At 43.8% G+C, this 22370-nt stretch overlaps 2 protein-coding genes across 9 annotated transcripts in view; one reads left to right on the top strand and one right to left on the bottom strand.

The window, feature by feature from the left end:
* The first annotated feature begins 975 nt into the window (after nt 1-975).
* RNF34 (ring finger protein 34) lies at nt 976-17558 on the top strand. The gene is made up of 6 exons (XM_028709296.2): nt 976-1163; nt 12215-12433; nt 12725-13117; nt 15099-15155; nt 15397-15598; nt 15895-17558. The coding sequence occupies exons 1-6, from the start codon at nt 1158-1160 to the stop codon at nt 16080-16082; spliced, it is 1065 nt and encodes a 354-aa protein (XP_028565129.2). The 5' UTR covers nt 976-1157; the 3' UTR covers nt 16083-17558.
* A 479-nt stretch (nt 17559-18037) lies between these two features.
* The window catches only part of KDM2B (lysine demethylase 2B), an 88344-nt gene continuing 84011 nt past the window's right edge, over nt 18038-22370 (bottom strand). For all 8 annotated transcript variants that reach the window (XM_028709290.2, XM_077920834.1, XM_028709292.2 and 5 more), the window contains 4 exons: nt 22104-22267; nt 21211-21372; nt 20555-20773; nt 18038-19247 (listed from right to left, as the gene is read on the bottom strand). In XM_028709290.2, coding sequence (XP_028565123.2) covers nt 19066-19247; nt 20555-20773; nt 21211-21372; nt 22104-22267 — 727 coding nt within the window. In that variant the 3' untranslated portion in view covers nt 18038-19065. The remainder of the gene's footprint in view (nt 19248-20554; nt 20774-21210; nt 21373-22103; nt 22268-22370) is intronic.

Here is a 22370-nt window from a genome sequence, read left to right as displayed (position 1 = left end):
CTCTTTCTGACAACACCTGCTTCTATATCTCTCCCTCCCTGTCAGTGGATTGCCAGGGGAAGGAACCAGGCCACCCTTATCTTACCAAAGGCTCTGCAATGTGAAAATCAGGGCTGCACATTTCCCACTCGCGGCCCTCATCCTGACAGCACTGCTAGGCACCCGTCCACCCCACGAGCAGGGCCATTTGCACAAGCCCTCCAGATTTGCCAACAGCTAGCAGCTCTCCCAACATGCGTTGTAAAGCAGTAGTCTTTATAAATGGGCAATTGATTGCATCTATATTCCCACTGCAGAATTCACACCAGGGCTACTGAAAAAGGCAGAAGCCGTTTTGTTCTGTTCGGCAGTGCAATAAAATATATTCCCGTTATGTATGCATGTATGTATGTGTGCGCGCGCGTTGTTGTTGTTGTTTTTTTTGGTGTGTGTGTTTTTTTAATGCAATCAAGGTGCACTTCAGCCGAGGCCGCTGTGGAATTTGGCGGAAGGATGGAGGGAATCCCTCAACGCCCAGTCCTAATAATGCAGACCCAAGATGTCAATAATGTTGCATTCAATCGGGGCTTGCTCCCATGCCCATGCTAAGTGGAGTTAGAGTTGCCGCTTTAAATCGTGTATTTATTTACAGTGACTTACCGAAGAGAGATATGGAGGTCTTACCACTGTCAATTGCCCCCCCCCCATCTATTTCTCAAAGGTATTACAGAGCAAACGAACAGATCCCATTAGAAAAGAATGAGCTGTGACGTCATAGCCATTGCTTCCTCTTTCCTCCCCCCCCCTCTCCCAGTGGAATATAGACTCTTCCTCCGCCCCTGCTCTTAATCTCCCCTTTCAGTGGAAGGGGAAATGGAACGTCCTCCCTCTGATTGGTGGCGCTGCGGAGCGGACACCTTTGATTGGGCTCCGAGGGCAGCCAATGGGGAGGCGGGGTGGCGCTTGTTGGGGAGGCGAGCCGAGTCCTTCCCTGGCCCCTCCCGAGCTCGGCTTGGTGGGTGGTCCCGGCGCCAGGCCCTTCTCCGCGGAAGGGGGGGGGGTGCGCGGCGCATGCGCATACCAAGGCGGCGGCGCGAGGGAGACCGTTGGGGAGGCAGGCGCCCCTCCCCCGCTAGACCGTCTCCGCTGAGGCGAAGGAAGGAGGCGCCGAAGCGGCCATGAAGGTGCGACCCGGGGAGGGGGGGGAGGTTTGAGGGGCACCCTGAAAAGTGGGGGGGGGGAGTTAAGGTGGGGAGGCAGGTAGGTGGGGGGTGTTTTTTTGAGGGAAGGGGGGTTGTCTTCCATTTTGGAGGGGGCAGCCAGGGAAGAGGCGGGGCTGGCCAGGGGCGGAGCCTTTTCTTGAAGGCGACGAAGTAACGGTAACAGCCTTTCCCCCCCCCCCGCGCGCTCGCCTGTCAATGGGGGGGGGGGGTTAAAAGGGCGCCTTGCTGCCCCCCGGGAGGAGGGGGGTGGGGGCCCCTTTATCCGGCAGAATCCCGGGAGTCCTGTGGCGCCTCCAGAAGACTTTGACAGCGCGCTCCTACGGCATGTTTACTCGGGTGTCTGTGACAACATAATCCAGATAGATCTTTGGCCTCCGTTTGGCTCGGGATACAATGGGAGTGTGTGTGCCTTTGGGGGCTTTCCAGCGCCTGCAGAGACCCCCAGGGGACACACACACAAGCGCGCGCAGAGGAGGAGGTCTCTCTGGGCTGTATCCACCAGGGCTGGTTTTTTCTTAAATGTTTTTTTCCTGAGGAAGTCATTCTTGGAGGAGACACATAATAAACTGACTTCAATTAGCTGTGGCTTACCTAACTCCACTGATTTCAGTGGGTCTGTCCTGTGTACAGCGTAGCACAGATCTGCACCATCAGGACTGGATTACTGCAGTGCATTCTCTGTGGGGCTTCCCTTGAGCTGCAGTGAGTGCAGAATGCTGCCGCGCAAGTGCTGACAGGACGGAGGCATACCTCACCTGTGCTCTGCATTGGTTGCCAATTTGCTACTTGGCCAAGGTCAAGGTGTTACTATTAGCATAGAAAGTCCTTAGCAGCTTGGGACTGGTTTACCTAAGAGATCGCCTTACCCAACATGTGCCCACTTGACTGCTTCAGTAGGTGGAATTGACACTGCTATGGGTGACATGTAATACTTGTTCCACATTTGTAAGACCTTGTTAGTATGGCAGCACCTACACTTTGGAACTTGCTGCCTATTGAGATCAAGCAGGCAGCTTCACTGCTCTCTTTGGCACCTGCTAGAAACATTATCGCCTATGTAGTTGTTTAGAAAATTTAGGTAATTTTGATCTGCTTTAGTATTTTAACTTTAAAGTATGGTTGTGATTTTTTCTTAATTTTACTGGTTTATGTTTTGTAAACACTTGAGGGTTTTTTTTTTACAATCAAGCAGTATATAAATTTTATGAAACAAATAAAATAAAATTTAAAAGCACATTTGCCACACATCTAAATCCCATGGACTTCCCTTGAAGAATCCTGGGAACTGAAATACAATTCACAACACCCTTAACAAGCTACAGTTTCCAGAATTATTTGGAGGGGGGATAATGGGTGTGGGATATGTTTTATTTGTATGGTGTGGATCAGTGTAAGCAATTCCCCAGATGCCAGGTGCATTTGTGACTGGCGCAGGTCCAATTGCGACTCTCTGGAGATCTCTAGGTGCCAGGTTGGCGACTGATATCTCCATCTGACTGGCCCCTCCAGCTTTCTTAAGCAGATAAGCACGAGAGCTAATGTATTTCATTTATATCCCACCTTTTTCTCCAAGGAGTACCGTATTTTTCGCCCTATAAGGCGCACCGGCCCATAGGACGCACCTAGTTTTCAGGGGGGAAATCAAGGGAAAAAATATGATTCCCCCCCCCCCCGCAGCTCTGGGAGCAGCGGACAGGACACCTCCTTGCTTTTGCGGGAGGTGGAGGAATTCCCCCACCTTCCGCGAAAGCCCACAGGAGGGAGAAGGGACTGACTCAGCCAGTCAGTCCCTTCTCCCTCCTTGGGGAAAAGCCCCCAAGAGCTGCGCGCTCTTTAAAGGCTGGGCGGCTCTTGCAGGCTTTTCTGCAAGGTGGGGGAATTCCCCCACCTCATAGAAAAGCCGGCAGAAGCCGCGCAGCCTTTAAAAAGTGCACGGCTTCTGGGTGCTTTTGCGGGAGGTGGGGGAATTCCCCCATCTCCCGCAAAAGCCCACAGGAGGGAGAAGGGACTGACTCAGCCAGTCAGTCCCTTCTCCCTCCTTCGGGAAAAGCCCCCAAGAGCCGTGCAGCCTTTAAAGAGTGTGCAGCTCAAAGTGGGGTCGGGGAGCAGTGTGAAGGCGTCACTCGCCTTCCCGCTGCCCCCCATCCTCTGGGGCTGGCGATGGGGGAAGCGCTGCGCTCCCCCACCACTAGCCTCAAAGCCGGGTCGGGGATCAGCGCTAAGGCGTCGCGCGCCTTCCCGGTGCCCCCCTAGCTTGTGGGGCTAGCAGTGGGGGGAAGCGCTGCTTTCCCCCACCGCCAGCCTCAAAGAGCAGACTCTCCTGGCTTCAGCGAAAGCAACGCGAAGCCTCCGGAGCAGGCTTCGGAGGCTTCGCGTTGCTATCGCTGAAGCCAAGGAGCCTGCATTCGCTCCATAGGACGCACACACATTTCCCCTTCATTTTTGGAGGGGAAAAAGTGCGCCCTATAGGGCGAAAAATACGGTACACGGTTCAGCCCCATCTTATTTAATCCCTACAATGACTCTGTGAGGTCGGTTAAGAGGCTGTGACGGCCCCAAGGTCACCTCATGAGCTACATAACCATAGCCTAGGTTTAAGCTGCCGTTTGGCAATTAGCTTATATATTTGAGTTTCTGACACTGGTGTGGATCTGCCCAGATCTGAGCTTACTCCCAGGTTAGGTGGTTACAGAATTGTAGCCTCATTTGGATTCCAGGTGGAAAAATCAAAATTGGAAACAGAATTGTTAGATTCCATAACTAAGACTTTGTCAAGGATGTATAACTTGCTGTTGAAATGGAATACTCAGGATGAAACAGTGAAATCTGTTATGATTAAATGGGCACAGGATGTTGGACATAACATTATGATGGCTGACTGGGAACAGTTATGGACCACAGGTATGAAGTTTACGGCATGTAATGCCTTAAGAGAGAATGTTATGAAAATGATATACAGGTGGTACATGACACCAGTCAAGCTTGCAAAAATCTATCATTTGCCCGATAATAAATGTTGGAAATTTAAAGAAACTGAAGGTACATTCTTTCACCTTTGGTGGACGTGCCCAAGGATTAAGGCTTTCTGGGAGATGATATATAATGAAATGAAAAAGGTATTTAAATATACCTTCCTGAAGAAACCAGAGGCCTTTCTCCTGGGCATGGTCGGCCAATTGGTGTCAAAGAAGGATAGATTTTTTTTTTATGTACGCCACAACAGCAGCAAGAATACTTATCACAAAGTATTGGAAGACACAAGATCTACCCACTCTGGAAGAATGGCAGATGAAGGTGATGGACTATATGGAATTGGTGGAATGACCGGCAGAATCCGAGACCAGGGAGAAGAGTCGGTGGAAGAAGATTGGAAAAAGTTTAAAGTCTACTTACAGAAATACTGTAAAATTAATGAATGTTAGAATGATGTTGGATAAGAAGTTAAGTGGTTTTTAGCTATAATGCTATAAGGAATATGAAAAAATGGATTATTAACAGGCAAAAATTTAATGTTATAATATTTTAAGATTAAAGACTAGGATAAATAAAGAGGGAAAGGATTTGCTGAACTAACAAATTGAACTGGAATACAAAAAAATGAAAGATAAGTAATGGAAAGATGGAATTGCTTTTAACTATTTTTATTTTGTATTTTTCTTTTTTCATTTTGTAATACTTTGAAAATCTTAATAAATATCTTTTTAAAAAAAAAACAGAATTGTAGCCTCATTTTACTGGGTTTAGTGGGGATTACTCCCAGATGAATGTCTGTGTGCAGAATTGCTGCCCATTTACTGGGAAGTATTTGTGTAGGATTCCAGCCTTTGCCAACCTGGTGTTTTGAATTAGCACCAGGTTGGCACAGGCCAATGTAGGCTGACTCTATGCATGTTTAGTTGGAAGTAGTAAATCAATGGTTTTGGTGGCGTTTATTCCCAAGGAAGTGCATGTGTAGGAATGCAGTCTTGTTGTGACAGAATGGGTTGTGGACCAGAACTTACTTCATCCCACACAGGAAGTTTTCTCCTCAGATATATTTTTAGCACCTCTTTATACTCTGCCTTTTTTCTAAAAAAAAATACAAGGTGTACATAAGATCAGCATAATAGAGAAAGATAATGCAATCTGTGATTTCTTATTAATCTAAAAAAAAAAAAAAAAAACCTTAATAAGGAAAGCCAGTTTAAAATAGCAGCAGAAAGCAAGATAAAATCAAGGTTCTAGAAAATCCACTCATATAAATGTAATAAGTATCCTGTGTGTGTAGTATATGATATATACACACAAGGGCTGTTCAGCTGATTAAAGAAATCAGAGAGTGCATGTTTATTTGGGAGTACATACCACTGAACACAACATTACTTTTGAGTAAACATGCACAGGATTTCACTGTTAACCAAATAATCAAATATGTATTAGCTGATCAATTAAGTATGAATAAATGTGCACGTGAATATAACAGTGTTTAAATAAGCCCACAGAAGTTAGTGGCTTGCTGGAATCCAGCAGAGGAGGGAATGGGAATTCAATCTGTTCCCTCCTGTGTGCAGGAAAAAGAGGAGCACTCTTCTTTAAAGTGCCACCTGCCTGTCACCATTTTTTATAATTTCTGTACTAGCAAAATCAACAACTTAAAAAAGGACTGCCAAATGAATTGTGGTATGTTCTTATTTGATCAAATATTCTTAATTATTAACCAGTTTAAATGTTGCAGCCCTAACACATGCATAACACCGAGGTAAAGAGAGAAACTAAACAGTGAGCCAAAGTGCCACTTCAAGGTACTATAAAACTCTGTTACATTTGTTGTAAAAGTTAAAATAGGGTGGGCTGAACTCGAGGGAAGGAGTGGGTGGAATTGTTATTTATAAACTGTTGTACATGTAATAAACAGAATGCTCCTGTTCTGACTCTTTGTTCACAGGTGTCTGTTGATGAGAGCTGTGTGCATCTTTTCTGTTTGTTTTGAGCCCAGTTCAAGGTGTTTCTTTTGACCTTAAAAGCCCTATAATATCTTGCCCCCCAGCAGCTTTAGAAGCACCTTTCCCATATAATATTTACCCACCTAGTGTGTTAGGATCTGCCCATGAAGCCAACGTCCCGGTTATGTTTCCTAGCCCAATAAGTGTGTTATCTCTGAGGAGCAGAGCTTTTTCTGTGTTGGCTCCAGAGCTTCTCTGGAGCAAAGGGCTCCAGAGCTTCTCTTAGCAAAGGGAAATTCTTTTCCCCCTGCTGTGTGATTTCCTGTTTTGCTGTTGTGTTAATGTACTATTTATTTAAGGTAGTTATATACTATACCATTTTTCAGGGTGACCTCATAAAGCAGTTTACATAAGATCATTGCAATAATAACTATCAATTAATACATTAGAATAAAATGGAAAGGGAAATTTGTTTGGAAGAATCTATTACTGCTTTTTTCTTGGGGCCAAATGATTTTGCAGGTGCTGTGGGGGTGGCAACTGGAGGAGGAAACTGCCCCCCCCCCAAAAAAAACCTGGCAGTTGGATTATAGAATCATAGAATCTTAGAGTTGGAAGGGATCCCAAGGGTCATCTAGTCCAACTGCATGCAATGCAGGAATCTCAGCTAAAACATCCATAACAGATGGCCATCCAACCTGTTTAAAACCTCAAAGGAAGAAGAGTCCACCACCTCTCGTTGCAGTCTGTTCCACTGCTGAACAGCTCTTACTGTTCCTAAACATCTTGGTGCCAACTAAGTGCATGCACCATGTGGTGATGAGGACAAAACTTGAGATTTTTCTTGAATCCTGCAGGGGTAGTGCTTACGCTCCATGTTACACATGTAGTTTTTCACCTCTGGGTTTTTTGCAAAGTTATACACCTTCATTAGCATTGTTCTGTAGAGCCAAGAGCCATGGATTGTGTTGTTTAATCATAATGTTTTGGATGAAGACAGGTCTAATCCAAGTTTGGTGCCAGAGGTGAATAGCTGCTCTGGATTAGCAGAAGAACATAGGAATGTGCTTCCATTTAAGTGGTTTTTGCAAGAGATAAAGGCCCACCACCTTCCAGTACCTGAGTCAGACTTGAATGCAAATATTACTGAATTGATATAAGATAATTTCATAGGTATACCCATCTCAAAAAGAGAACAACTTGTTGGTGGACAACCAGCATCAGAGTCTTAGGAATTTGGACTTTAATCTGTAGATAATTACAGTCCTGCTCACTAAGGAGGTTGCAACAGAAGAATATCTCATCTCTACCTCCTTTCCTCTTTCAATTGCTGTTGATTCCTGGTAGCCTATAGGCACCTTCTCCCAGTTTTTTAATATTGGGCAAAATATAAGTATGTGGAGTTGGTGGAACTTGGATGTCCCAAAGGCTTGCCTGATTAACATTCCATCAACCCCTTTTAAATTTGGCTTAAGTATACGTAAGAGAAATTATCTAAATCTTGCCAGAGGGCAGGAGAACACTGAGTCCTTGGGTAACTCTTGAGGGTGGCTCATCTAAAGCCCGTCTTTGGAATTTAATCCCATTTGCCCTGTCCTGTGTAGCTTGTTTTTAAGCTTCCTGCAGCTTTTGATGTAACAGTGCTGCGTCTCCTTTACAGGTTTGTTAAGAAGCCTGACAAGATCTTTCATTTTTGCTTTCACTTTTTAAGAAAAGTTTCCAACGGTATACAACATCACAGTTTAGAAGAAGTATGTAAAATCCAGTAAAATATGTACAGAAATGATATAATTGGCTATTATAGCAACTAGGATAAAGAGCCACACCTCAGCAAATGGGTTTCTGATAAAAATGCCTTCATGGAATTCCTGGGTTCTTGGTTGCTCTTGTGCTGTGCCCACCAGCCTATGTGCACTGCTCTTTAAGATTATAATTGTGGCTGCTGTGTGGTGTGAAGAAGGCCCACTTCTCTGTCTCCGTCGCATCTTCAAGTAGCTGCCCAGTTGAGCTTTTTGTATTATCTGGGGCTTGTTAATACAGTATCTATAGGGAATGGAATTTTAGACTCTTTGGAAGCCCACAGTGACTTGTTTGCAAGGCACTTGAGCCCCTCTACAGCAGTTTTGTTGCTACATTAGCGTTCACTGCACTTTATTGTAAAATGTCCAGTGGAAGTTATCAAAACCCATTGCTTTGTGACAACTACCTCCCGATTGCAAATCCCCTTTTTGGGAAAGGTGATTGAGAGGGTTGTGGTGCAACAACTATAAGTACAGTGGTACCTCAGTTCTCAAATGTAATCTGTTCTGGAAGACCATTTGATTTCCGAAACGTTCAAATACCAAGGCGCAAAGGGCTGGCTGCAAGTTCAATTGGAAAAATGGAAAAACACGCAGCAGAAGCCGTTTGACTTCCGAGGCATGTTTGAAAACGGAAGCAAGTACTTCCGGGTTTTCGGTGTTCGAAAACCAAAATGTTTGGCTTCTGAGACACTGTACCACAAGTTTATAGTTTGAGGATCCATCTATGTTGGTAGAGGCACAGCTGACCTCAGTGGTTAGAAGTGCAGTTTACCAGCTTTGACCATTTCTGAACTGGGATAGCCTTGCTACTGATGTCTGTATGTTGGTAATCTTTGGCTTGCATTATTGCAATGTGCTCTATATAGGGCTACACTTATAGTACAAGTTTTTCATAGAATATATGTTACAGTATTTTGTGTATTCATCTGGCACATGTTCTTGTCATTGTATTGGAAGGGCTAATCCTGGCCTTTGGAAAGTATAAGAGTCCAATACCTTTGCATCAAACTACCACAAAAATTGGGTGCTTTTAACTAAAATAAAATAAAAATTAAGTGAACTGTGCAAGAGTTATAATGTGTTCAGTTTAACTAAATACCTTGCTCTGTCATGAAGTTCAAAGGGACCTCATCTCAAAACACTTAGATATAGTCAGGTTCTTTCTTCTTGGCTATAAGTCATGATCTGTATTAATTCTGTTTGAATTCTACTGCTTTGGCTCAGAAATAAGAAAAGAGCCCAAACTTAAATGTGATTAATTTAAATCTCTTTTCTAAATCTCACAACCTTTCGGGAGCTAACAGTTCACTTTGTTTAGTGTGTGTACTTGCGTGTGCATTTACACAATATTAAGATACGTTTTTGATTCCTGGGATCATAGCTAGGAAAATAATATGAAATGTTTAGGTTTCTGGCATTTTTATAGCCTTGTAAAATTACATAGCTGAGGTAACTGAAACATCCCTCTTTTCCTACCTGTCAAAAATGTCCATCACCACACTTACTCTTTTATTTTGTTGTGTCTACCCATGGATTGTGATGCAGCTTATTTTGATGTGGTCTTGTTAGAAGAGTTTATTTAAACTCACACAATGGTTTGTAGTATAGGCAATACCAGTTCAGGGCCCAATCCATTAATAGTGTTTTCTTGTGCAAACCTCACTTCAGCAGATGGGTACTACTTATAGCAAGTATACGCTCAGCTGTAACCTACCTGCATTTCATAGGATGCATTTCCAACCAATTATGCCCTCAGTCTTAAATGTTGCCTTGGAAAGTGCTGGGATGTTTGAGTTACATTGGAATGGTTAACTTAACACATCCTTCAAGACAATAACTACTGTGTGTAAAATAAAAGTCTAGGAAGAAACAGGAAGTTGGTTGCCTGACTTGCTGTGTCTTTTCCCCCCGGGTTTATATGCTGGCAGTTTTTCACACACATTTTCTTTTGCTAAAATAGTTATTAGCTTAAATACTATATTCTGATCTTGCAAACTCGGCTTATGTAAATGTTGCTGAGAAGAGCATGGTGCTTCTTAGCAGAATGCCAGATGCCATTTTAGATGGGATTTTAGCCCTTTTGGCATCAACTGTGATCCATCAAGCGATGCTGTCCCCTGGAATCAGTTTGGTACCCAGGGCTCTAGTATTAAGTGTGCAAGCACCATTCATTCTTTGCTTTTCTCAGTGAAATCAGTCTCAGTCATCTCTAGTCTAGATGTCTAGCAGAGAAAGTGGCTGTTCCTTGAAAAGTAAGCTGGGTGCTTAATGGGACACACAAATGAGACTATGCATTCTGAAAGACGGGCACAGTTAAATCGAAGAGAGGAGGTTTAGATGAAGGAATAATGAGAATGGTCCAGGAACCTTGATTTTTCTGTTTTTATCTGGTTTTTTTACCTGTAAACTCCTTTTGAGTCCCATTAGGGGGAAAGGCAGTGTATGTATGTACATCCGTGTCTCTCTCTCTCTCTCTCTCTCTCTCTCTCTCTCTCTCTCTCTCTCTCTCTCTCCCCCCCCCCCCTTCAGAAAAGCTATATTACCTGGCACACAGTTAATCAAATGATCAAAACTTAATTTGGTAAAGTTCTCCAATTCATTTAGATTTTTAAAAAAATCTGCTTGGTAGTTGACATTAAAGTAAAGGTAAAGGGACCCCTGACCATTAGGTCCAGTCGTGGCCGACTCTGGGGTTGCGGCGCTCATCTCGCTTTATTGGCCGAGGGAGCCGGCGTACAGCTTCGGGGTCATGTAGCCAGCATGACTAAGCAGCTTCTGGCGAACCAGAGCAGCGCACAGAAACGCTGTTTACCTTCCCGCTGGAGCAGTACCTATTTATCTACTTGCACTGGCGTGCTTTCGAACTGCTAGGTTGGCTGGAGCAGGGACCGAGCAACAAGAGCTCACCCTGTCGTGGGGATTCGAACCGCTGACCTTCTGATCAGCAAGTCCTAGGCTCTGTGGTTTAACCCACAGTGCCACCCGTGTGCCTTAGTTGACATTATGTTGGGTCAAAAAAGTAGCCCATAACTTTCTCACTGCTGGTTCATATAAAACTATCCTCTAGTAACAAACTTAACTATTGTCTAATTTAAAAGTCCTCTGATTGACCTTCTAGAAAATTCGTAAGTGAATAAAGGAATATATTTTTATGTGAATTGTATGATGAGAAATCATATTGGATGCAGCACACAATGTTTTTAACCTGGCCTGATGCACCACCACAAATATGGTCTTTTGTTCCAGTTTAGAGGTCAGATGTTCTGTGGGCATACCATATTTTTCCGTGTCTAAGACAAGGTTTTTTTTTATTAAAAAGCAATGCTAAAAATTTGGGGTCGTCTTGCTGCCTCGAGCAGGAGATTGTCAGCGGCGTTGGGGTGTGTGTGTGAATGGTTGCTGTGGCCAGGTCTGCTGGCGATTGGCTGCTGTGGCAATTGGTCGTGTGATTGTCGGCTGCTGGCAGCGAGCGGGCATACGATTCGTGGATGAGTGCGATTGGCAGCGTCAGGTGAGCGATTGTCGGCACCCCCCCAAAAAAAAAGCTCAACAACTTGTGCAATCTTCCCCCATTTCCTCAATTTTGAGTCCCAAAAAATAGGGGTCGTGTTATACACAGGGGCGAGTTATACACGGAAAAATAAGGAAAAATCTAAACAAAGATGAACTTTATCACTGAACTATAGCTTTATGTAGCTTTCTTGAACTTTTGAAGTGAGAAGTGCAGGTTATAAATTATAGATAGGATTATGAGGACAAGGGAACAAAGGTGGTGTGCATTTTTCTTAAAATAAAAAAGGAAAAGATGGTTTTGATAGTTGCTAGTTTTGCTGTCTAGGTGTTGCTGGACTAGTCTCTCTCAATTTGTGCAGTGGGACTGAAACAGGTTTTCTCCTTTTTCTACATCTATCATGACAATTGTTCAGTTGCCAACATTCTGGAAATGGTGTACTGTGCTCCTAGAATGACTGCTACAGAAACAAAACAAAGTACTTCTTCCAGAATGCTTTCTGCAGAGCTGGGGCCCTTTTGAAAATAGGCTTCCTGTGCAACAAATATGCAGTTTTTGCTGTTTTGTTAAGGGTAATCCCAATTCCTTTCCTCAAGGTAGCCTATCTGTAGCAGGGATACTCTGTTTTCTTCTTTGGTTATGTGGCTCTCATGATGTTAGCACTACCACAAGTTTAGCACTGAGAGAGGTGTGTTTGTTTTCCTTATGGTCAGGAGAGGCTCCTCAATTCAGGAGAATTACTAGCTGACCACCTTGGCTTCTGTTTGTGTCTTACAGGCGGGAGCGACATCCATGTGGGCTTCCTGTTGTGGGTTGTTGAATGAAGTCATGGGGACAGGAGCTGTTCGTGGCCAACAACCTGGATTTGGGGGTGGAGCAAATCCCTTTAGATTTGCACCCAGTACAGACTTCACCGTGTATACCTCTTCAGCAGCAGGGGGATCTAATCTAGTCTGTAAATCTTGTGGCCTCACATTCTCTGTGTTCAGAAAAAGGGTGAGTATATAGCACTTTCCGTCACTTGAGGGCTGTATGTCTCTGCCTTCCCCCACCCCCAGTCTTTGGCCCAAAAAGCCTATTGCTGGACAGGGGCAAGGAAAGAAGTCTGGCTCAGCTTGTAGTATACATTGTAAATCCCAATATTTCTGTGTTCTGAATCCGCTTGATGTATTTGTGGGTTTCTTAAAGTGTATGTAAATAGTGCTTGGAGGAAAGAAGATGTCTAGGTACTGGTGACAATTGTGTTAACGTTCTTCTGGCTTGTTTCTCCTCTGTGTGTGCACTTAGCATGTCTGTTGTGAGTGCAAGAAGGATTTCTGCTCCATGTGTTCAGTCTTGCAAGAGACCCTCCGAAGATGCGCCACATGTCAGTTGTTGCAGGAGACAGCATTCCAGCGTCCGCAGCTAATGCGTTTGAAAGTCAAAGATTTGCGTCAGTACCTGATACTTCGAAATATCCCTACAGATACTTGTCGAGAAAAGGAAGACTTGGTAGATCTTGTACTGTGCCATCATGGATTGGCTTCTGAAGAGGATACAGACACTAGCAGCTTGTATTCAGCACGATCACAGACTTCTAGTTTTTCTACACATCCTATTTCTCTGTCAGCTTCTGTATCGTCCTCTCAGGGAGACTTCGCACATAGGCATGAGAGCACAGGAAATGAATTACAGATACAGGTATGGTAGTATTGGGTGGGGCAATTGGGCTCTTTCTGCCCCTCTGTACCCTAGGGTGGAATAGGGGTGGAGCTTGGCCTGGAAGCTGATCCTCTGGCTCTGCATCTTAATTACAGTACAGATAGCAAAATGCATCCATGTGTTTTTCTCTTGCTGGCAGAGGAGGTGGTGGTAATCTGGAGGAGAGAAAGAGGAATTGTAGCAGTCAGTTTCTGTAGTTCCAGAAATTGGGACAGGGTGTCAACTATTGTTATGTTTCTTGTTCTCAGCAGGCTGTGATGCAACCTAATATCGACATAGCACCTAAATGCCTTTATTTGAATGTTTGCTCCCATTCTATCTTAAGACTAAGATCAGAGGCGGATTTGAATATTGAACTTATCATGATAAATCCCTGTTTAAAAAAATTTTGTTTTGTAGAAAGTTCTCTCTTTAATCTTTTTAGCTTACTGTTGATTTTAATTATCTTTTGAATGTTTTTAATTGTCTTGTATTGATAATCCTAAATGGTTTTTTTTTTTCTTTTTGTAAATTGCTTTGAGGTTTTCTTGCAATCAGGTGGTATACATACTTTATATATACATGCTTTCCTTTGTGCAAAGTGGTCTCTGTGCTGAATCCACCAGCCCATGAGACTTGCATCTTCCCACTCGCAAATTTCCTGGCCCTTCAGAGGTGCTGGGAACAACAGCCTCCACTTGTGGCGAACCTCCTGAAATGACAGAATGACCCATTGGAGCCCACGAAAGTGCTTCCTTGTCTGTGGCACTATGCATGTGTGCCACCAAGGACAATCAGATCCAGCTAATGTTTACTAGAAAATCATGATGGGTGACACACAGCTTTCTGCCAGGTTCCCCTGCTACTCTTGCTTATCCATCTCATCCAAGTCACCAGAGAGGGCTTCACTCTTTCTCTGCTTTTCCACATAGGTAGTAAGTAGTAAGTAAACAAAAAATGTAACTCAGCAATATCGAAAGCAACAGGATGGCCAGAAACAATTACAGTATAGAAAACTTTATGGAATAATGCAAAACATCAAAACTATCACACTGAAGTCTCTGAAAGTCCTTGAATAAGTCACGGTGCCAGACTTTACCCAGCGGAGACCAAGCTTGTAAAGCTTTGTATAATCGTCAAATGTCCAGTTCTGAACTCTGCTGAACAGCGTTTCCGGATAGCAACTACTGTTTTGTTCAGTTCACCAGCCAATTAGTTCAACAAAAACTTGTAAGTAGAAAGATGTATAATTTTCTCATTAACCAATCTTTTTTAGAATTGATATAATATACATGAAAATGAATGATACTCTGGAACAGTGCTCATACGAGTGTTTGTTGAACTAATTGGCTGATGAAGAACTGAACAAAACAGTAGTTGCCATCCGGAAACACTGTTCAGAGTTTGGACATCAGAATTGGACATTTGCTGATCATACAAAGCTTCACAGCTTGCTCTCCGCTGCATAAAGTCCGGCACCGTGATTCATTTAAGGACGTTCAGAGACTTCAGTTTGTTACTTCTGATGTTTTGAATTATTCCATAAAGCTTTTTCACATTGTTACTGTTTTTGGCCATCGTGTTGCTTTCCACATAGGTAGTCAGAATAGATAGAAAAGAAGGGAGGAATGAGGCTTGCCTTTGACTGTGGCACAAGATAGCAAACAAACCTGTTGAAGCCCTGCCTGTCAAGAGCTAGCCAGAAAGGAACTGTTAAGAGTGCTGTCCCACTCTAGGATGGACATTTTTCTAATTTGCAAAGTCCTACCTAGTGGAGCAATTGGCAAGATCTCTTCCTCCACTACCGCAAAATCAGTGGCGCTGCCAACAGCCAACTCTTCTCTCCCCTGCCCCTGTGCTGCTTTTAACATCTAGCCTAGATGAAAAACTTGGAGAATCGAAAAGCTTGCATGCTATTTGGGAATCTTTTGTTAAAGGTATTGCCCTAATATGGATTTTGCTTATACTCTTGTGGGTGTAGGGACAAAGTGAGAGACTCTTGGCAAACCTTGGTGAAGAGGAGGAAAATGCAGAGCAGGTAAGAAGTGAATCACCCGGTGAAATTTAGGTCTTGCAGTCACTAAAAAAAAAGAGAATGAACTTCCTAATTTGATATAGCGATACAAGATTCGTAAATGAAAATTCTTAAAATAATTTAAGACTTGGAAACATTCTAAAACAAATGCATATTTAATGTGTGCCAGGCCTCCCCTTCCCCATTAGGCAAACAGAGTTAATGCCGCCTGCTTCTTTGCTAATAGACGTCTTATGAATTTTAGACCCCAGGGCAGTCCAGGAAGCGTGCAAGAGCCTCACTATCTGATATTTCAAGCCTGGATGATATTGAAGGGCTAAATGTTCGCCAGCTGAAGGAAATACTTGCTCGCAACTTTGTCAACTACTCGGGATGCTGTGAAAAATGGGAGCTGGTGGAAAAAGTGAGCAGGCTCTACAGGGAGAATGAAGCAAATCACAGGACTTGTAGGTGTACTTATTCTCTACTTGTTTGGGGGTGGGCATGTTGCATATTGTTACAGCTCTCTTTGCCCTTCATCTTCGGGGCTGCCCTGATGTTTTGTTAATGCAAAAAATGGATCATCAGTGTAGAACTACAGTTCCACGCTGCTTTAAAGTTGCAGTTATAATATTGCTTCTTTGTCTAGCATAAACAAGTCTGCACTAAAGCAGCTTGGCTCTTTGTGTGGGGTTACTAATTGGAAAGACCTATGTCATGGCATGCCTCCCTCTCTAACATGGGTTCTGTTGGTTCTTCGCAGTGGGGGAGAAACCTCAACTGAATGATGAGGACGACAACCTCTGCAGGATCTGCATGGACGCAGTGATTGATTGCGTGCTTTTGGAGTGCGGCCACATGGTCACCTGCACGAAATGCGGCAAGCGAATGAGCGAATGTCCCATCTGCCGACAGTATGTTGTAAGAGCCGTGCACGTCTTCAAGTCATGAATGTGGGAGACCAAAACCAGAGGCTTCTCAGTGCGCTTTCTCTGGGGGTGAGGCACAGACCACGGTAGTCGTGTCTGGATGCCCCATAGTAGGCCTCAGTTCCAAAAATTCATAGCATCCTGAACAGAAGCTTAGGAGCTTGACCAATGTACTTCTGCTCAGGCAGACAGATGCCTTGTTAAGAATAGAGCTGTGTTACCTGGATAAAACCAGAAACTGGTTGAATCTAACATGCAGCAGCAAATCTAGCATTACTCATTGCTCTCTTCTGAAGAATATGGCACGTTACCCAGTGGAAGGGCCAGGAAGTAGGGTGCTGCCTTTCTAGCAAGCAGCAGGAGTGATGATGCCCAAGTGCATTTAAAAGTAAGTGTACCATCCCAAGGAATAGTTAGCTGCAGTCCTTTAAACGTTAAATGAAATGCAAATGGACCCTCAAATGTACCACTCACACCCATCTCAAGCAGACAGATTGGTGAATGTTTCTTATTCAGGCAATGGGGCTCTAGTCCCAATTCCACATGTACCCAATGAAGCGCAGTAGCCTTAATCATAGTACCTAAAGCTACCCTACCCCATACTTGCTTCTAAGGTGACCCATTCAGTTTTGATTATTCATAAGTTCTAACATGTTAGAAATTTCCTACGATGAAATGAGTATGGAGTAATAGAACGGCCAAGTAGAAAGGTTTCTTCAGAGAAAACAAATCCTTAATAGGAATCATGACTTCCTTTGTTCAGAAGCACTACCAAGTTTACTGAACAGCTATTTCAGTGGTTTTTTTTTTGCAGAATACGTTCATTCCAGTTTCCTAGAAGACATAGCTAAAGCATATCTAGTGGAAAGGAGTATAGAAATGTGAAGCTTCAGCTCTAGGATCAGGTTGAAAGAAACACATTACTCCCATTCTTGGGGTTACACAGTACCAAATACTTTACTATTAGAACCTTACTGAATTTGAGCCGTGAGGGGAAAAACCTGAAACAACATAGCAATATTTTGATAAAAGTCTTGATCCTCTTCCTAAAGTCCTGCCTCACCTCTGTAGGAAGAATGGCAATCCTGTCAGTCTGGCCCAGAATGTCTTAACAAGGAGTTAAAAAGTTCCTTCGTTGCACAGTAGGCAGGTATTGCTGTTTTGCTTCTCAAAAGCAGATAGTGTAAAGCTTGTGCGCACAAGAGTAAATTTTAATGTTTGTGGGAACTAAGTAACTGGGAAGGCTCTGAGACTGAGTGGGATGGAGTACCATTCAGTCTCCAGCCAAGACAGAATGTATGACTTTCATACTTTATTTTTCAGAAGGGAGCAAGATAATATGGCTTTATTTTTAGAAAAGATCTTTTTTAAAGATAAGGTGCAGAAAATCAGCTGATCAAGTCCTTGTTCAGGGAGTACATACATAAAGAGAATGTAGCATACCCCTAACATTCTGAACAATGGCTGTTGACTTAATAAAACATTTTGTTATCTGGCATTGACTTTTTTCTTTCGCGCCTGGCTGAAGCAGCCCATGGGATTGGGGAGCCAGGAAGGCCAAGCTCCTAAACTGTCCCCAGCACAGACTACTGAGGGGTGGGTGGGTGTCTTTAGCAGATAGAAAGCTATACATCCATGGAAGGAAGGAATCCCAGTCAGTATTACTACAAGGCAGACATGAGTTGCATATCAACCAGAGAACTAGGTCACCTTCCTGCAGTCAGATGTACAAAAAGTCATTTTGGTAAAAAAATAGATCCAGGGCTGTTCAGAGCTGCCTGTTGGGCACTGTTCTCTTAAAATATACCCCACAGAGCTGACTAGCAGGCCTGTTGTCATAGCTGCTAGGCCAAACTAGCCTCCAGTTGCCAGCCCAAGGCAGAAGTGGCATTAAGGGTTTGATTCTCTTTTGCCCCTGCAGCACAAGCAGTTTCCTGCTCAATACCCAACTTGAACATAATGCACAGGTCACCTCTCCATTTTTGTACAATCATTTATACAAATTCAACAGAGGTAAAACTGTATCGGGAAGGAAGGTTGGGGGTATTCACCACCACTTTACAACAATGGCACTTATCAATACTGAAATCCCCCCCTTTCGTGACAATCAGAAATTAACCAGGTTAAATATGGACAACAAGAACTCACTCAAACCCTGAAACTGTTTGATATAAATGGACTTTTTACAGCAGGTAGAGTATTTTAATGCCTTCCCATATGCACAGCTGTAACTGGAAGTTTCAGTCGAGAAAATATGTGTTTTTTTTATACAGGGAAAAACTTGGCAACTTGTTTGTTCTTGATCTGTATTTTACACCTCCTTTTCTCCACAACATGCTTACAGTGTTATACAAAGCAGTATATAAAACTTCCATTAAACATGCTTTTTCATTTCAAAGGATTAACCTACTCCCCCCTCCCCCATCCCAATTGGGGTATAACTCTCAGCAGGTAATTTAAGTGGGAAGAAGTTCAAATTCTCTTCTATCTCAAGATAAAACTTGGCAATCTGAAACCAATGACCAAACACCTGCAATGCATTCAGTAACTCTGCATAAATAACTTTTTTAAACAAATTTGTACAAAAATAGTTCTGCATAACGTTGGATGTAACAAAAAAAGTTCAAAAGGCAGAAAAACAGGTAATGGCCCACCTTAATAACCCCAGAATTAACATTGCTTTTGACATTTTCAAAAATGCTTTAAAAATTTACACATGCTCCAGCTGTGGTATATAAATAGGTGTTCCTCAGTGTTCTTCTAGGCATGAATCCTTTGCTGTCACCAGAGGCAGGTATGTAAAGAGCCTGGGCAAAGTGTCAAAAGATCCCATCCAGGCTAGAGCGCTTTGTGGATGGTTTCAACACCACATGTTCCTGTACAGCCCAAACAGTCCCCCAACTTGGCATATTCCACATCTCCCAACTGAAAATAAAATTCCTTCTGTGGTCTCCTGGAGTCCTTTTTCCAGCTCCTGGTTATTTACAAACTTGCCCCAGTAAACACTAACTCAACTTCTGCAGCAGTTTCTCTTCCACTTGACTAAACTGAATGCTCACAGACATCTCTGCGATGAACTGCTCACAACCTTCCTTGGTCACTTGCTTGCAGTACCTCAGATCAATCCGGCAGATGCTCCCACACCGCTTGAAATAGGAGAGACATTGGTCTGTCACCTTGTTGCAGTCTGTCGGGGAGACAAAAAATAGGAGGAAGGTTGGCTTAGGAGACCCATTCTTAAACTCTTAAGAGGCCTTTGCTAGGGCTATGAAGCTTAGATGTGTTTTTGCATGGGCTGCAACTGAATAACCCAATCACAGCCACTCCAGAAGCCCTCTGAGGAGGCTACCTGTTGCATCCATATGGATTACAATCATACCTCAGCTCCCAAATGCCTTGGGAGCCGAGAGTTCTGGCTCCCAAACGATCGAAAACTGGAAGTGGTTGTTCCGGTTTTCGAACATTCTTTTGCAAGCCAAATGTCTGACGGGGCTTCCTGCAGCCAATCAGAAGCCGCGCTTTGGAAATCAAATGGACTCGCGGAATGGATTCTGTTTGACTTCAGAGGTACGATTGTACTGCTCTGGCCTTGCTACTTCTTCTAAATCAGGAGCCACATTCAGAACAGCATATAGATAAACAAAAACATGAAGCAATGAGGAGGGGAGAGAGTGAAGGAAAGGTAGTCTTACTTGGAACACTTGCCTCCCACTTTATAAGGCTCAAAGGTGCTTACAAAAGTTTTCCACAAAATACCTCACACACTGCCTGCTACCAGAAACATCTCTCTTTGATGGCAGGATTATTGGGTGGCATTTCCTGTCCTCATTCTGTGGCCCTTAAGTCAGAAAAGGTGTCTCAGCTATCTGAAATTATGTGCTAAGGGCCCACAACAAAGGAACTGAAGGAAACAAGGCATTCTCCACCCTATTCTTATCTGTGGCTCTGCTTCCACTACAGAGAAAGGTGTATAGCAAGGTACGCCAGATGTTGCTGGATCCCAACTCCCAAAAATCAAAACAATGAAAATAACGCACTGGGTACAAGAAAACAAAATTGGTTTGCTGTGGTTGCTAATGCCCAACAGACTTTGGAAAATGGCCTCCAGTCTCCCTCATCCCCTTGTTCCAACAAAAAGGAATTGCCCCCGAAGGATTCCCATCTCCCCTTAAGAAATGTTGAGTGTTAGCAGAAGCACAAACTTCTTAGGCACTTTGAAAACCTCTTGTCTCATTTTCTTGGATTCCCATTCTCACCATCCATGACCACAGGCCATGCTGACATCCGGTGGGTCACGTATTCTCCAGCGATGGTGTAATGTAAAGGAAGCACCAGACTGAGGTGGTGCTGGGACTGCATGTGGAGCTGAACATCAAATGATGAGTGGGCTGTTCTGCTCTTTAAGGCAGCATTTCAACCTTCATCACAGGGCCCTTAAAATTAGGCAGCTGAATCTGACTTGTCCATTAGCACCCTTCCACCCCCATCTCATACCTTGCAAAATAACTTCCGTTAGGGAGTCCCGTGTGGTGGTTCCCACAGCTGTTAGCAGGTTAATAGACTGATCTGTCATGTGGTTGCAGTAACTGAGGTTGAGCTTGGACAGTAGAGGCATGTGCCGGATAATCAAACGCAGGGAAGCGTCAGTGATGTCCAAGCCAGACAGGCACAGCTCTGTGATGTGGCGCAGCTTGCTCCGGTTGTCAATTTGGCCTATACAAGAAGCGAGGACCCGGGGGGGAGGGAAAGGAGAGAGAAATGTTTATTTTTGTAATTAAATGGTCTAACCACTGAATACATCAGGCTAAGGTATATGCGATTACAATGCCTAAAATACAATGGAAGTAGAGGCATTTCCAAAAAGTCTCTAGACTTCCAAATGAGAAAACTGCATGTAGACAGCTGCCCCAAATAGAGATTTTTGAAAAATGGGTTTTTATAAGTGGGTACATAAAATTGAATTTTACCCAGGAACATAATACACACAGAGACACAATCAGTAGAACTGGTGTAGCTGGAAAGCAATCCTAGAATTCTCAGGAAACATTTGAATCCTGCACCTAACCCACTGCCACATTTATGGTTTTTCTTCTGTGTGTTGGCCCAAATACAAAGGAAGCTATTCCTCTTCAGAAAGGAAGAGGATATACCTGGCCTGTTGTCAGTTGGTGGTGACAAAAGATCTCTCATTTGTGCATCTTTTAAGCCTTCCACCCACTGCGCATCCAGTGTTCGGAGGAGTGGACAACTGGAACTGCAGAGAGCAGACATTGCAATCCACGAGCACCCCGACAACAGCAGATCTCGGAGACCTAGGGAAGAGAAAGGGAAGTGAGCACACAGCACACTGAGCAAATATTTCTTTGAGGAATGCTGTGGGGTGGGGGGGGGGGAGGTTCTAGTTTCACAATAAGAGGTTGAAAAGTTTCCTGCTTAACACAAGCAACGGGATGACAAGCCGCAATGAAGAACCTGTGCCGCTATAGATGCTGTTGGACTATGACTTCCATCAACTTAAACCACAGGCCATGCTGGCTGATGGGAGCTTGAGTCCAAGAATATCTGGAGGGCCACAGGCTCACCAGGCTCCGCTTTCAAAAGTATTCCTAGTGCCTTTCTCCAGAGGGCAATAAACTAACAGCTGAAACAATATTGCAGGTGAACATAAATAATGGCCAAGCTTAGAGGCAGGTCGTTAGGACACTAAAATGTTGTTCTTGTACAAAACACATACAACTCCCCGAGTTTATCGAAAGGAACAAATGTAGGCCTCGTCATGAGCCCCCTTTAATGTATCGGGCTCTGCTTCCCACTTCTGCCTGGGTCTGCCACATTTCCTGTGCAGCCAGACTGCAGCCACGCAGGAACCCAGACAGTATTACTATCAGAAACATTAAAAGCAGTTAACTGGGCTCTGAGGCTGCAATGTCCATCTCTGGGCCTCAGCAAGGTAAAGAGAATAGTGTTCATTTAGGCCTCTTTCCCGCAAAAGGTAGGAGATGTGTGTGAGTCCCTCAGCACACCGTAGTCACTGCAGACCTACCTGGGAGCCTGTTGATGAGCCAGCTCAGCTGCTTTTTCGATATGTTTGTCCCACTTAAATCAAGCTTGACCGGCTGCCTCCTAATAATACCACTGAGCATGAGAGGGGTGATGGATTTACAGTGGTTTAGGTCTATTTTGGTCCACAGTCTTTTATCACAGCACCTAAGCAGATCAGGAAGAAGGTTTCATAAGAAAGCTGGTCTGGCACTTGGGACAAAGAGACCTACACAATTTCTTTAAAAACCTCCAACAAAACCAGGGGAAA

Source organism: Podarcis muralis, chromosome 16 (genome assembly GCF_964188315.1).
Source record: "Podarcis muralis chromosome 16, rPodMur119.hap1.1, whole genome shotgun sequence".
NCBI classification, from domain to species: Eukaryota; Metazoa; Chordata; class Lepidosauria; order Squamata; family Lacertidae; genus Podarcis; species Podarcis muralis.
The sequence above is the reverse complement of the archived record's forward strand: the minus strand, read 5'-3'. Positions and strand labels throughout refer to the sequence as shown.